The following is a 13,166-nucleotide window of genomic DNA, read 5'->3' as shown; positions in this document are numbered from 1 at the left end:
TTACGCTCCCTACACCATGCAAGGCGTCGTTTGGCATTTACTGGCGTGAAGTTTGGCTTATGACCAGGCGCTCGACCATGAAATCAATGTTTTATCACCTCCCGCCTAACTTTGATAGTACTTGCAGTATATCCTGATGCAGTTTGCAATTCCTGTGTGTTGGTCTGGGTAGACATCTGCCTATTACACGTTACGACGCTCTTCAACTGTCGGCGGTCTCTGCCAGTCAACAGACGCTGTTGGCCTGTACGCGTTTGTGGTGTACGTGTCCCTTCACGATTCCGCTTCACTATCACATCGGAAGCAGTGGACCTAGGGATGTTTAGGACTGTGGAAATCTCGAGTACAGACGTATGACAGAAGTGACACCCAATCACCTGACCACGTTCGAAGTCCGTGAGTTCCGCGGAGCGTCCTATTCTGCTCTCTCACGACGTCTAATGACTACTGAGGTCACTGATATGGATTACCTGCTAGTAGGTGGTAGCGCAATGCACCTAATATGAAAAACATATGTTTTGGGGGTGTCCGGATTCTTTTGATCACATAGTGTGGTTTCCAAACTTCTTTTATTTGGCTGTCAGTTTCAGCGGCAGATAATGTTTGAAGTGATCGCTATAGCAAAAATCTACTAATACTACTATTTCTGGCCTCTGTTTTGATCAGAACCGAGGCAGAATCTTCCTACACGTCGGTCAGGGGCCTGAAGATGGAGTAGTAATACTCTGGAACTGGTAGCCAAATAAAATAAGTTTGTAACCTAGACCGCTGAAAGGTGTTTAATTCGACATCCCCAATCAGCAGCACTGTTCTGTGTTTCGTGAAGAAGGAAAAAATGGAATAATCTGATATGCATTTTTGGCTGGGTTCAAAAAGTTTGTCGTTAGCCGTTACGACTTGATTATGAATTTATTCCACACACTTTACAGTAGCTTGCAGATTATTTATGTATATGCGTGGTAACTTACGGTGTACTGGTGTAGATGTACTGGATGGTTATAATCAAACTATCCCTATTTAAACCACGCCCGGGTTCCCGGGTTCGATTCCCGGCGGGGTCAGGGATTTTCTCTGCCTCGTGATGGCTGGGTGTTGTGTGCTGTCCTTAGGTTAGTTAGGTTTAAGTAGTTCTAAGTTCTAGGGGACTGATGACCACAGATGTTAAGTCCCATAGTGCTCAGAGCCATATCCCTATTTAACACGTTACAACACGCAATCTAATTGCTTTACCAGTAGCAAAGTGGTAGCATTAACGTCCAGAGTATGGGGAGCATGACTTCCATGCGTCACAGAGCCACCGTCCAGTTCCAACCATGGCTACCAGGTGCCGTGATCAGTCATCGTGATTCATAGTCTCACAGCCTGACCAGTCGCAGTACACTTGTTGGCGTGTCAACACGAGCTCGGACTAGAGGAGCAGAGTACTACTGGTGAAGCTCTATTATCAAAACAGTAATGCAGCAGCTGCAGTTCAAGGACATCACCGACTGAAAGGATTACGGAAGGGTCTTCTTTCTCCACTTCCTGTGCTGAGCGTGATGCAGTAGTTCGAATCAACTGGAAAACTGGGAATCACTTTGGGAAGAGGCCGACGACCGGTCGCACCACAGGTGGTTGATGAAATCGTTGTTGCTATGGCTGACAACGCTAAGCGCAATTCCCGATCGTCAGGCAATGCGCTTGCTGTGTCACGACAGTTGATCATCCCGTGGTCCACTTGTAGGGAAGCAGCCTACTCACGCCATAGTAAATTCACATCAGTCTTTCCATTGTGTGCCAGCCAGTCCGCTGTAACTAGCTCTGACGTCATAAATGTTGCGCAATACTTTAAAAATCAAGCAAATAACCTAAAACATTTCTAGCATGTCAGGAGTAATACTAAAACAACATGTGTTGAATATCAGTTCGATAACTTTAGCCATTTTCGAAATTTGGACGTTTTTCTGTAAAAATCATTGGCGCAACAGAAAAGAGCTAGAAAGTTAAAATTTTATATTTAGATTCATCTTTCATAATAATTTAATAAAAACAGTATTTTGGATTTCACAAATTAAAATTTTAGTGGAAATTCATGATTTTCTGGTTTTCGTCTTAAAACTTAAGGAAGCAAGATAGATTAAGTAGGCTAATAAATGCTAGGATGTTTATATTTAAGTAGAATGGAGATCCGCTATCACCATAAGGATGTGAGAAGTTTCATTTTAATACCTATAAAACTATAGCGATAGCGTATCTCCAAAGGGCCAGTTCAGAGCTCGTCTACTGCGTGCAATGTAATTAAATCAGTTCTCTCGCCCAAAATATTTAACTTCGCCACGTCAAAATTTTATTATCAATACTTACCTGCGTGCTGAATGCACATTTAAATTAAGAGCTTCATCGGCCATCAGCAAGAGAAGCTATGATTTATTAGGTAACTTAAAGTGGTGCATTACTAGCCCAGCGGCTAGTCGGGAGAGCCGATTTGATCAGGCGTTCCCTTAGCCGTCCGCACCGCGGCTTTATATATAAGAACGCTGCGCGAGGAAAAAAGGCCCCAGTTCTCTCCAGACGCTGAATAGCACGTCATCTGTGTCGGGAGACGCGTCGCGTCGGTATCATTGCTACAAACAGCCTCGGATGCCATATTAAGTTACTCGAGATACGCGTAACCATGAAATCATTTGCGAGTGAAGTGTTAATTCTGGGTTGACTTTAATTATCGATCTTCAGTTTGCGTATTGTCGTATTTTCACGTCCCGCCGCGGGACAAACATTCTACCATTATTTAGCGTGGCGTTTGATGAACATTATCATCAAATTATGGCGAGCATTCATTCAAACATTTAATTTGGACAGTTATAGTTGCATCAGCGCATTAGACACTGAACTGCTCTGTTAGTTAGATTGTGTGGATTCTTTGTTTTATCTGTGATTTTCAGAATATAGAGAGAGTTTTCTTTCACGACCGTTTTTGATTATAAATCCCGGACAATCTCCTAAATTCCTCAGAGCTATAAGCTGTAACTATAAGTGTATTCTCAGATGAAGTGGGCACTAGGAATTCTAATTACAGGCTTCACGTTTTACTAATCACTTTCTGGTTGTCAATATTGTAGTAAGAGAGCCAGTGTTGAGAACGGCGAAAGACAGCATAAATAACATTCTAAATAATAGGAACATTTAACAACAATAATTGCACCCGCCGCCGCACATATGGTTAATCGGCCGGGAAATGCAGTGCTTCTACATTCTACAAACTTTTATGCAACAGTTAAACAATTAATTCTACCCGCCGCCCCACACACACTGTACGGAAGGTGCTTCGAACCACTCTCAAATGGTATCCTTACAAGATCCATATCGTTCAGCATCTTTCACCACAGGACGCACAACGACGTGTTGGCTTCGCTAGTTTCTCGAAATGATTCAAACTTACCAGGGCTAGCCCTGGACCATCTTATGGTCAGACGAAGCTAATTGTTCTCTGACGGGTGAGGTAAACACACATAATTTCTGAGTGTGGGGGGTCTTCACCTCCAGTCACTGTGCATGAAATTCCTCGGTATGGTGAACGTGTCACTGTACGGTGTGCCTTCACGCTTCCGTTCATCATTGGCCTATTCGTTTTTGCTCAGGTTGCCGCTCAATGACCAAAGACTTGCAGTGTGACTGGCCAGAGTTACTGCGACATGCTTCGCCAGCATGTCATATGTGCCCTACAGGAGAGAGACGCATCGAATTGGATGTCCGCAGCTCGTGGTCTCGCGGTCGCGTTCTCGTTTACCGAGCACGGGGTCCCGGGTTCGATTCCCGGCAGGTTCAGGGATTCTCACATGACTCGAGATGACTGGGTGTTTGAGCTGTCCTCATCATTTCATCATATTTCATGAAAATGGCGCGATTGGACTGAGCAAATGTTGGGAATTTATACAGGCGCTGATATCCGCGCAGTTTTGAGCCCCGCAAACTAAACACCGTCAGCATCGACAGTTTCATGAAAGCTGGAGCCCCATTGTACGTCACTCGTGAAGTTCACCTGCCTCTCGAAATACACTCCTGGAAATGGAAAAAAGAACACATTGACACCGGTGTGTCAGACCCACCATACTTGCTCCGGACACTGCGAGAGGGCTGTACAAGCAATGATCACACGCACGGCACAGCGGACACACCAGGAACCGCGGTGTTGGCCGTCGAATGGCGCTAGCTGCGCAGCATTTGTGCACCGCCGCCGTCAGTGTCAGCCAGTTTGCAGTGGCATACGGAGCTCCATCGCAGTCTTTAACACTGGTAGCATGCCGCGACAGCGTGGACGTGAACCGTATGTGCAGTTGACGGACTTTGAGCGAGGGCGTATAGTGGGCATGCGGGAGGCCGGGTGGACGTACCGCCGAATTGCTCAACACGTGGGGCGTGAGGTCTCCACAGTACATCGATGTTGTCGCCAGTGGTCGGCGGAAGGTGCACGTGCCCGTCGACCTGGGACCGGACCGCAGCGACGCACGGATGCACGCCAAGACCGTAGGATCCTACGCAGTGCCGTAGGGGACCGCACCGCCACTTCCCAGCAAATTAGGGACACTGTTGCTCCTGGGGTATCGGCGAGGACCATTCGCAACCGTCTCCATGAAGCTGGGCTACGGTCCCGCACACCGTTAGGCCGTCTTCCGCTCACGCCCCAACATCGTGCAGCCCGCCTCCAGTGGTGTCGCGACAGGCGTGAATGGAGGGACGAATGGAGACGTGTCGTCTTCAGCGATGAGAGTCGCTTCTGCCTTGGTGCCAATGATGGTCGTATGCGTGTTTGGCGCCGTGCAGGTGAGCGCCACAATCAGGACTGCATACGACCGAGGCACACAGGGCCAACACCCGGCATCATGGTGTGGGGAGCGATCTCCTACACTGGCCGTACACCACTGGTGATTGTCGAGGGGACACTGAATGGTGCACGGTACGTCCAAACCGTCATCGAACCCATCGTTCTACCATTCCTAGACCGGCAAGGGAACTTGCTGTTCCAACAGGACAATGCACGTCCGCATGTATCCCGTGCCACCCAACGTGCTCTAGAAGGTGTAAGTCAACTACCCTGGCCAGCAAGATCTCCGGATCTGTCTCCCATTGAGCATGTTTGGGACTGGATGAAGCGTCGTCTCACGCGGTCTGCACGTCCAGCACGAACGCTGGTCCAACTGAGACGCCAGGTGGAAATGGCATGGCAAGCGCCGTTCCACAGGACTACATCCAGCATCTCTACGATCGTCTCCATGGGAGAATAGCAGCCTGCATTGCTGCGAAAGGTGGATATACACTGTACTAGTGCCGACATTGTGCATGCTCTGTTGCCTGTGTCTATGTGCCTGTGGTTCTGTCAGTGTGATCATGTGATGTATCTGACCCCAGGAATGTGTCAATAAAGTTTCCCCTTCCTGGGACAATGAATTCACGGTGTTCTTATTTCAATTTCCAGGAGTGTATATTTGGAAATAATCGAATTATTAGCCGATCGATTCCAAATGCTTGGCCGACACGATCACCTGATCACAGGTGAAAAACAGGGTTTTTCCAGGTAAACTTTCTCACATGTGCTGAAGCGCTGCATATCGACAGAGGTAGGCAGCATATATACAGACATGATTCGTTCTCCTGTATACAATGCAGTCCTGCGCTTTGACTCTTCTGGACATTGATGGGTTCCATATTGAGCATCTCTTGTAGCAGTAATGGTACCGGTATTTAATGCTATGATGTACCGTAGCAGCACAGTAAAAGTGTTTCAATTGAATTTATTCTGCATTACTTCTCTTCCCAAGGTCCTTGACATAAATACTACCTGGTATGATGCTCGTACAGTAATGACTTTACGTGTTATAATGTGTTAAATAGGGAAAGTTTAATTATAACCGCCCAGTATACAGGGTGGTTCATTGATAGTGACCGGGGCAAATATCTCACGAAATAAGCGTCAAACGAATCAACTGCAAAGAACAAAACTTGTCTAGCTTGAAGGGGGAAACCAGATGGCGCTATGGTCGGCCCGTTAGATGGCGCTGAGATAGGTCAAACGGATATCAACGGCGTTTTTTTTTAACAGGAACCCCATTTTTATTACATATTCGTGTAGTGCGTAAAGAAATATGAATGTGTATTTGGACCACTTCCTTCGCTTTGTGATAGATGGCGCTGTAATAGTCACAAACGTATAAGTTCGTGGTATCACGTAACATTCCGTCAGTGCGGACGGCATTTGCTTCGTCATACATTACCCCTGTTAAAATGGACCATTTACCAATTACCCAAAAGATCGGTATCGTGTTGATGTATGGCTATTGTGATCAAAATGCCCAACGGGCGTGTGCTATGTATGCTGCTTGGTATCCTGGACGACTTCATTCAAGTGTCCGGACTGTTCGCCGGATAGTTACCTTATTTGAGGACACAGGAAGTGTTCAGCCACATGTGAAACGTCAACCACGACCTGCAACAAATGACGATGCGCAAATAGGTGATATAGCTGCTGTCGCGGCTAATCCGCACATCAGTAGCAGACAAATTGCGCGAGAATGGGGAATCTCAAAAACGTCGGTGTTGAGAATGCTACATCAACAACGGTTGCACCCGTACCATATTTCTATGCACCAGGAATTGCATGGCGACGACTTTGAACGTCATGTACAGTTCTGCCACTGGGCACAAGAGAAATTACGGGACGATGACAGATTTTTTGCACGGGTTCTATTTAGCGACGAAGCGTCATTCACCAACAGCGGTAACGTAAACCGGCATAATACGCACTAGTGGAACATCAGCGACCTTGGCGGATTAATTGATGGTGCGGCATTATGGGAGGAAGGATAATTGGCCCCCATCTTATCGATGGCAATCGAAATGGTGCAATGTATGCTGATTTCCTACTTAATGTTCTACCGATGTTACTACAAGATGTTTCACTGCATGGCAGAATGGCGAGGTACTTCCGACATGATGTATGTCCGGTACATAGCTCGCGTGCGGTTGAAGCGGTATTGAATGGCATATTTCATGACAGGTGGATTGGTCGTCGAATCACCATACCGTGACACGCACATTCGCCGGATCTGACGTCCCCGGATTTCTTTGTGTGGTGAAAGTTGAAGGATATTTGCTATCGTGATCCACCGACATGGCTTGACAACTTGCTTCAGCGCATTGTCAATGTATGTGCGAACATTACGGAAGGCGAACTACTCGCTGTTGAGAGGAATGTCATTACATATATTGCCAAATGCATTGAGGTTGAAGGACATCATTTTGAGCATTTATTACAATAATGTCGTATTTACAGGTAATCACGCTGTAAGAGCATACGTTCTCAGAAATGATAAGTTCACGAAGGTACATGTATCACATTGGAACAACCGAAATAAAATGTTCAAACGTACCTACGTTATTTTAATTTAAAAACCTTCCTGTTACCAACTTTTCGTCTAAAATTGTGAGCCATATGTTTGTGACTATCACAGCGCCATCTGTCACAATCCGAAAAAAGTGGTCCAATTAAGACATTCATGTTTCTTTACGTACTACACGAATATGTAATAAAAAAATGGGGGCTGCTGTTTAAAAAAACGCAGTTGATATCCGTTTGACCTATGGCAGCATCATCTAGCGGGCCAACCATAGCGCCATCTGGTTTCCCCCTTCAAGCTAGACGAGTTTCGTTCTTTGCAGTTTTTTCGTTTGACGCCAGTTTCGTGAGATATATGGCCCGGTTACTATCAATGGACCACCTTGTATAGTGCTGCAGTCTTACACTGGAATCATTAAGCGGAACAAGAGCAGGTGACCTGGTAACATTCCTTTTCTGTTGCAGGCGAGAAGTGCCCTACACGTACACCGGCTACTCAGGACGCACGTACGTGTACTACGAGAAGTGCTGGTGGGTGTTCGGGTCGTGCACGAAGTACGGCTACCGCACGTACTCCTACACGCGCTACGCGGTGAGTAGACTCGCCTGTTATCGGCATCACTGCACAGTCGACCATCGTACGTGATGGGTCCAAGTTTACCCAACAGGTATGCCAGCTGCAACGTAACCGATAGTATATTGCACTTCGATAGGTTTGTACAAAGCTCAACGACGCCCACATGTAGGTGAATCACGTACGGTGGTCAAAATAAATGTTGCATAGTGATTTATTATCAATATCTTACTATAAGTTATCTATCTTTAGCTGACTGTAATTTAATTAAAAGAATTACGAGGGCAGGTCAGTAAGTAATGCAACACATTTTTTTTCTGAAACAGGGGTTGTTTTATTCAGCATTGAAATACACCAGGTTATTCCCCAATCTTTTAGCTACACAACACTATTTTTCAACGTAATCTCCATTCAATGCTACGGCCTTACGCCACCTTGAAATGAGGGCCTGTATGCCTGCACGGTACCATTCCACTGGTCGATGTCGGAGCCAACGTCGTACTGCATCAATACCTTCATCATCCGCGTAGTGCGTCCCACGGATTGCGTCCTTCATTGGGCCAAACGTATGGAAATCCGACGGTGCGAGATCGGGGCTGTAGGGTGCATGAGGAAGAACAGTTCACTGAAGTTTTGTGAGCTACTCTCGGGTGCAAAGACTTGTGTGAGGTCTTGCGTTGTCATGAAGAAGGAGAAGTTCGTTCTGATTTTTGTGCCTACGAACACGCTGAAGTCGTTTCTTCAATTTCTGAAGAGTAGCACAATACACTTCAGAGTTGATCGTTTGACCGTGGGGAAGGACATCGAACAGAATAACCCCTTCAGCGTCCCAGAAGACTGTAACCATGACTTTACCGGCTGAGGGTATGGCTTTAAACTTTTTCTTGGTAGGGGAGTGGGTGTGGCGCCACTCCATTGATTGCCGTTTTGTTTCAGGTTCGAAGTGATGAACCCATGTTTGATCGCCTGTAACAATCTTTGACAAGAAATTGTCACCCTCAGCCACATGACGAGCAAGCAATTCCGCACATGTGGTTCTCCTTTGCTCTTTATGGTGTTCGGTTAGACAACGAGGGACCCAGCGGGAACAAACCTTTGAATATCCCAACTGGTGAACAATTGTGACAGCACTACCAACAGAGATGTCAAGTTGAGCACTGAGTTGTTTGATGGTGATCCGTCGATCATCTCGAACGAGTGTGTTCGCACGCTCCGCCATTGCAGGAGTCACAGCTGTGCACGGCCGGCCCGCACGCGGGAGATCAGACAGTCTTGCTTGACCTTGCGGCGATGATGACACACGCTTTGCCCAACGACTCACCGTGCTTTTGTCCACTGCCCGATCACCGTAGACATTCTGCAAGCGCCTATGAATATCTGAGATGCCCTGGTTTTCCGCCTAAAGAAACTCGATCACTGCCCGTTGTTTGCAACGCACATCCGTTACAGACGCCATTTTAACAGCTCCGTACCACGCTGCCACCTGTTGGAAGTCAATGAAACTATACGAGACGAAGCGGGAATGTTTGAAAATATTCCACAAGAAATTTCCGGTTTTTTCAACCAAAATTGGCCGAGAAAAAGAATGTGTTGCATTACTTATTGAACTGCCCTCGTATTATCAATATCTTACTATAAGTTATCTATCTTTATCTGACTGTAATTTAATTAAAAGAATTAGACCAGACTCGTTTCGTTTAGGTTTACACACTTCAAAAAGTGTTTTGCATCACCCCAGTTTCCAGAATCCCTGAAAATAGACGTTGACTGTTGATATTGTATCACAGACACAGTCCCTTTCACTGTTCAGAGATGTCACTAAACCCCCCCAAAGATGTAAACAACCATCCATGAGCAGCGCCTCTTTGACGGAGGGGTCCGACAGCCGATCACTTCCAGTCATTCCACCAGGAAGGAAGTACACGGTGCTGTGGCCTTCTCCGCCAGACATCACGGCACCTAGAGGATCAGCAACCAAACTGACAGCTTGCAGCCGCGGGTTGCCCGCCTCGCAGGCACACCGAAGCACTACACAACCGACAGGCAATATTGATGAACGGCCACAGCAACAACACCACGGCAAAGACACCAGCGACCACCAGGGGCCACTACCAACCCACATAAACATAAGGAAGAGGTCGCTGCAGATCCCGGAACTATTTTCACACGTCAAACCACGTGATGGAAAATAGTTCCGAAGTACTCGTCCGCCGAAACGCTATAAAGGCCGGCGCTCGGCCGCACATGGGCAGTTCATCGACCGCCAGCAGACTTGGATAGCTGCCGCCCCGGCAGCCCGGCTTGGATCTTCTCGCTGATCTCTGGATTGGGCTTGGTACATCGGAGAAGTCTCTGGCGGAGCCTAGTAGGAAATTATTTCAGTTGTTTTCTGTATTATTCTTGTATGTAGTTGTGATTCGAAGACGGATCACTGTTTTGTGTTGATGTTATACTTGGAGAATTTGTTTTGGTTAATTGAACAGTCCAATAAATTGTTTTCTGACTTTGATCGTTAGTTTCTTCTGCATACGCAGACATATCACACGGCTCGTGTTGTCTGTAGTTCAACCATGCCTAAACAGTGAATACCGCATTTAGATCGCGTCCGCATTGTTACTGTGTGCCAAGAAGGACTTTCAAAAAGGGAAGTGTCCAGGCGTCACGGAGTGAACCAAAGCGATGTTTTTAGGGCATGGAGGACATACAGATAGATGTGAACTGTCTATGATATGCCTCGCTCAGGCCGATCAAGGGCTACTACTGCGGTGGATGACCGCTACCTACGGATTAAGTCTCGGAGGAACCTTGACAGCAACGCCACCATGTGGAACAATGCTTTCCGTGCAACCACAGGACGTAGTGTTATGACTCAAACTGTGCGCAATAGGCTGCACGATGGGCAACTTCACTCCCAACGTCCATGGCGAGGTCCATACAATTTGAAACGAGAATCGTCCGCCCAGGCAACATGTTTCCGGACATCGACAGTCAAATGTCTGTTTTGACGTGCCTAGGCGAGGCGTAAAAAGATGGTTCAAATGGCTCTGAGCACAGAGGCCATCAGTCCCCTAGAACTACTTAAACCTAACTAACCCACGGACATCACACACATCCATGCCCGAGGCAGGATTCGAACCTGCGACCGTAGCAGTATCGCGGTTCCGGACTGAACCGCTCGGCCAGACTGACTGGCTATTCCAGGTCAATTGCCACTTTTCGCAAGACATAGATATCGTATCATTTTGAGATTCGTTTTCGTCATCTGATGAGTTTAAAAGACGGTAAATGACAGCATAATGTGCAAACAATCTAAGACGGTTACTCAGATTGTCGCCTATGTCGTTAATATAGATCAGGAACAATAGAGGGCCTATAACACTTCATTGGGGAACACCGGATATTACTTCTGTTTTACTCGATGACCTTCCGTCTATTACTACGAAACTATGACCTTTCTGACAGGAAATCTCGCATCCAGTCGCACAGCGGAGGTGGTATTCCGTAGGCACGCAGTTTGGTTAAAGATTGCTTGTGAGGAACGGTGTCGAAAGCCTTCTGGATAACTAAAAATATGGAATCAATTTGGCACCCCTATCGATAGCACTTATTACTTCATGGGTATAAACAGCTAGCTGTGTTTCGCAAGAACGATATTCTCTGAATCCGTGCTGACTATGTGTCAACAAATCATTTTTTTCGAGGTACTTGACAATGTTCGAATACAGTATATGTTCCAGAACCCTGGGCCTGTAATTCAACGGATTACTCCTATTTGGGTTTTGGTGTGACTAAGCATTTTTCCAGTCTTTAGCTACGGATCTTTCTAGGAGCGAGCGTTTGTATATAATTGCTAAATATGGAGCCATTGCATCAGCGTACTCTGAGAGGAACGTGACTCGTATACAATCTGGACCGGAGGCCTTGGCTTTATTGATTTAAGGATATCTACTTCTATGTTTCTCATCGTGGCAGTTGTTCTTGATTGGAATATTTACTTCGTCTACTTTGGTGAAGGTGTTTCGGAAAACCGTGTTTAATAACTCTGCTTTAGTGAAACTGTCATCAGTGGCTTCACCGTCGTTATCGCACAGTGAAGGTGTTGATTACGTGTTGCCACTGGTGTGCTTTACGTGTGGCCAGAATATCTTTGGGTTTCCTGCCAGATTCCAAGATAGAGTTTAGTTGTGGAAATTATTAAAAGCTTCTGTCACTGAAGTGCGCGCTGTATTTCGACCTTCTGCAAAACTTTGCCAGTCTTGGGGATTTTGCGTTGTTTTAGGTTTGGCATGCCTTATGCAAGATGGTGCCCGGCCACATCGCACGGCCGACGTCTTTCATTTCCTGAATGAATATTTCGATGATCGTGTGATTGCTTTGGGCTATCCGAAACATACAGGAGGCGGCGTGGATTGGCCTCCCTATTCGCCAGACATGAACCCCTGTGACTTCTTTCTGTGGGGACACTTGAAAGACCAGGTGTACCGCCAGAATCAAGAAACAATTGAACAGCTGAAGCAGTACATCTCATCTGCATGTGAAGCCATTCCGCCAGACACGTTGTCAAAGGTTTCGGGTAATTTCATTCAGAGACTACGCCATATTATTGCTACGCATGGTGGATATGTGGAAAATATCGTACTATAGAGTTTCCCAGACCGCAGCGCCATCTGTTGTTGAAAATTGTAACTGCTGTAATTTCGAAAGTTTGTCTGCCTGAAAATGTACTGTTGTCCCAAGCATATTGCAACGAACGGTGTATTTCTATCGGTGCTCGTTTAGTTTGTATTGCCGTTTCAAATATACCGGTCATTTTTGAAACACCCTGTACGAGCACTTGGCCAGTTGTTTTTTATGGGCTGTGCGGTACGTTTTGGTTAGGGCGGGAGTAACAGTTGGTGAGCAGATATTCTGTTGGCGGTTTGTGTCCGCAGAACTACTGGGTCTACTCGGAGAAGAGCTTCTGCTGTTCCGGCTACCATGGGGACCCCGACCTGTGGGGCTGCGACCCCGTTTGTCCAGGAGGCTGTGGGCCCAGGGAGGAGTGCAGCCAGCCATACAGGTAAGCCGCTCGCCGACGTGTGTCCCAGCACTAACACTATGAGAGCCAAGGCTTCGCCAATCACCTTCCATAAAACACTGCCAGGTGTGCCGCAGGGGAGTGTCGTAGGACCGTTGCTATTCACAATGTACATAAATGACCTTGTGGATAACATCGGAAGTTCA

The 13,166-nt window shown here is 46.7% G+C and overlaps 1 protein-coding gene across 3 annotated transcripts in view; it reads left to right on the top strand.

The window, feature by feature from the left end:
• The window catches only part of LOC126215038 (multiple epidermal growth factor-like domains protein 11), a 111,701-nt gene that overhangs the window by 41,564 nt on the left and 56,971 nt on the right, over window positions 1–13,166 (top strand). For all 3 annotated transcript variants that reach the window (XM_049941675.1, XM_049941676.1, XM_049941674.1), the window contains exons 2-3: window positions 7,835–7,961; window positions 12,875–13,002. In XM_049941675.1, the coding sequence (XP_049797632.1) occupies window positions 7,835–7,961; window positions 12,875–13,002 (255 nt within the window). The remainder of the gene's footprint in view (window positions 1–7,834; window positions 7,962–12,874; window positions 13,003–13,166) is intronic.

This window comes from Schistocerca nitens, chromosome 12 (genome assembly GCF_023898315.1).
Source record: "Schistocerca nitens isolate TAMUIC-IGC-003100 chromosome 12, iqSchNite1.1, whole genome shotgun sequence".
Classification (NCBI taxonomy): domain Eukaryota; kingdom Metazoa; phylum Arthropoda; class Insecta; order Orthoptera; family Acrididae; genus Schistocerca; species Schistocerca nitens.
The sequence above is the reverse complement of the archived record's forward strand: the minus strand, read 5'-3'. Positions and strand labels throughout refer to the sequence as shown.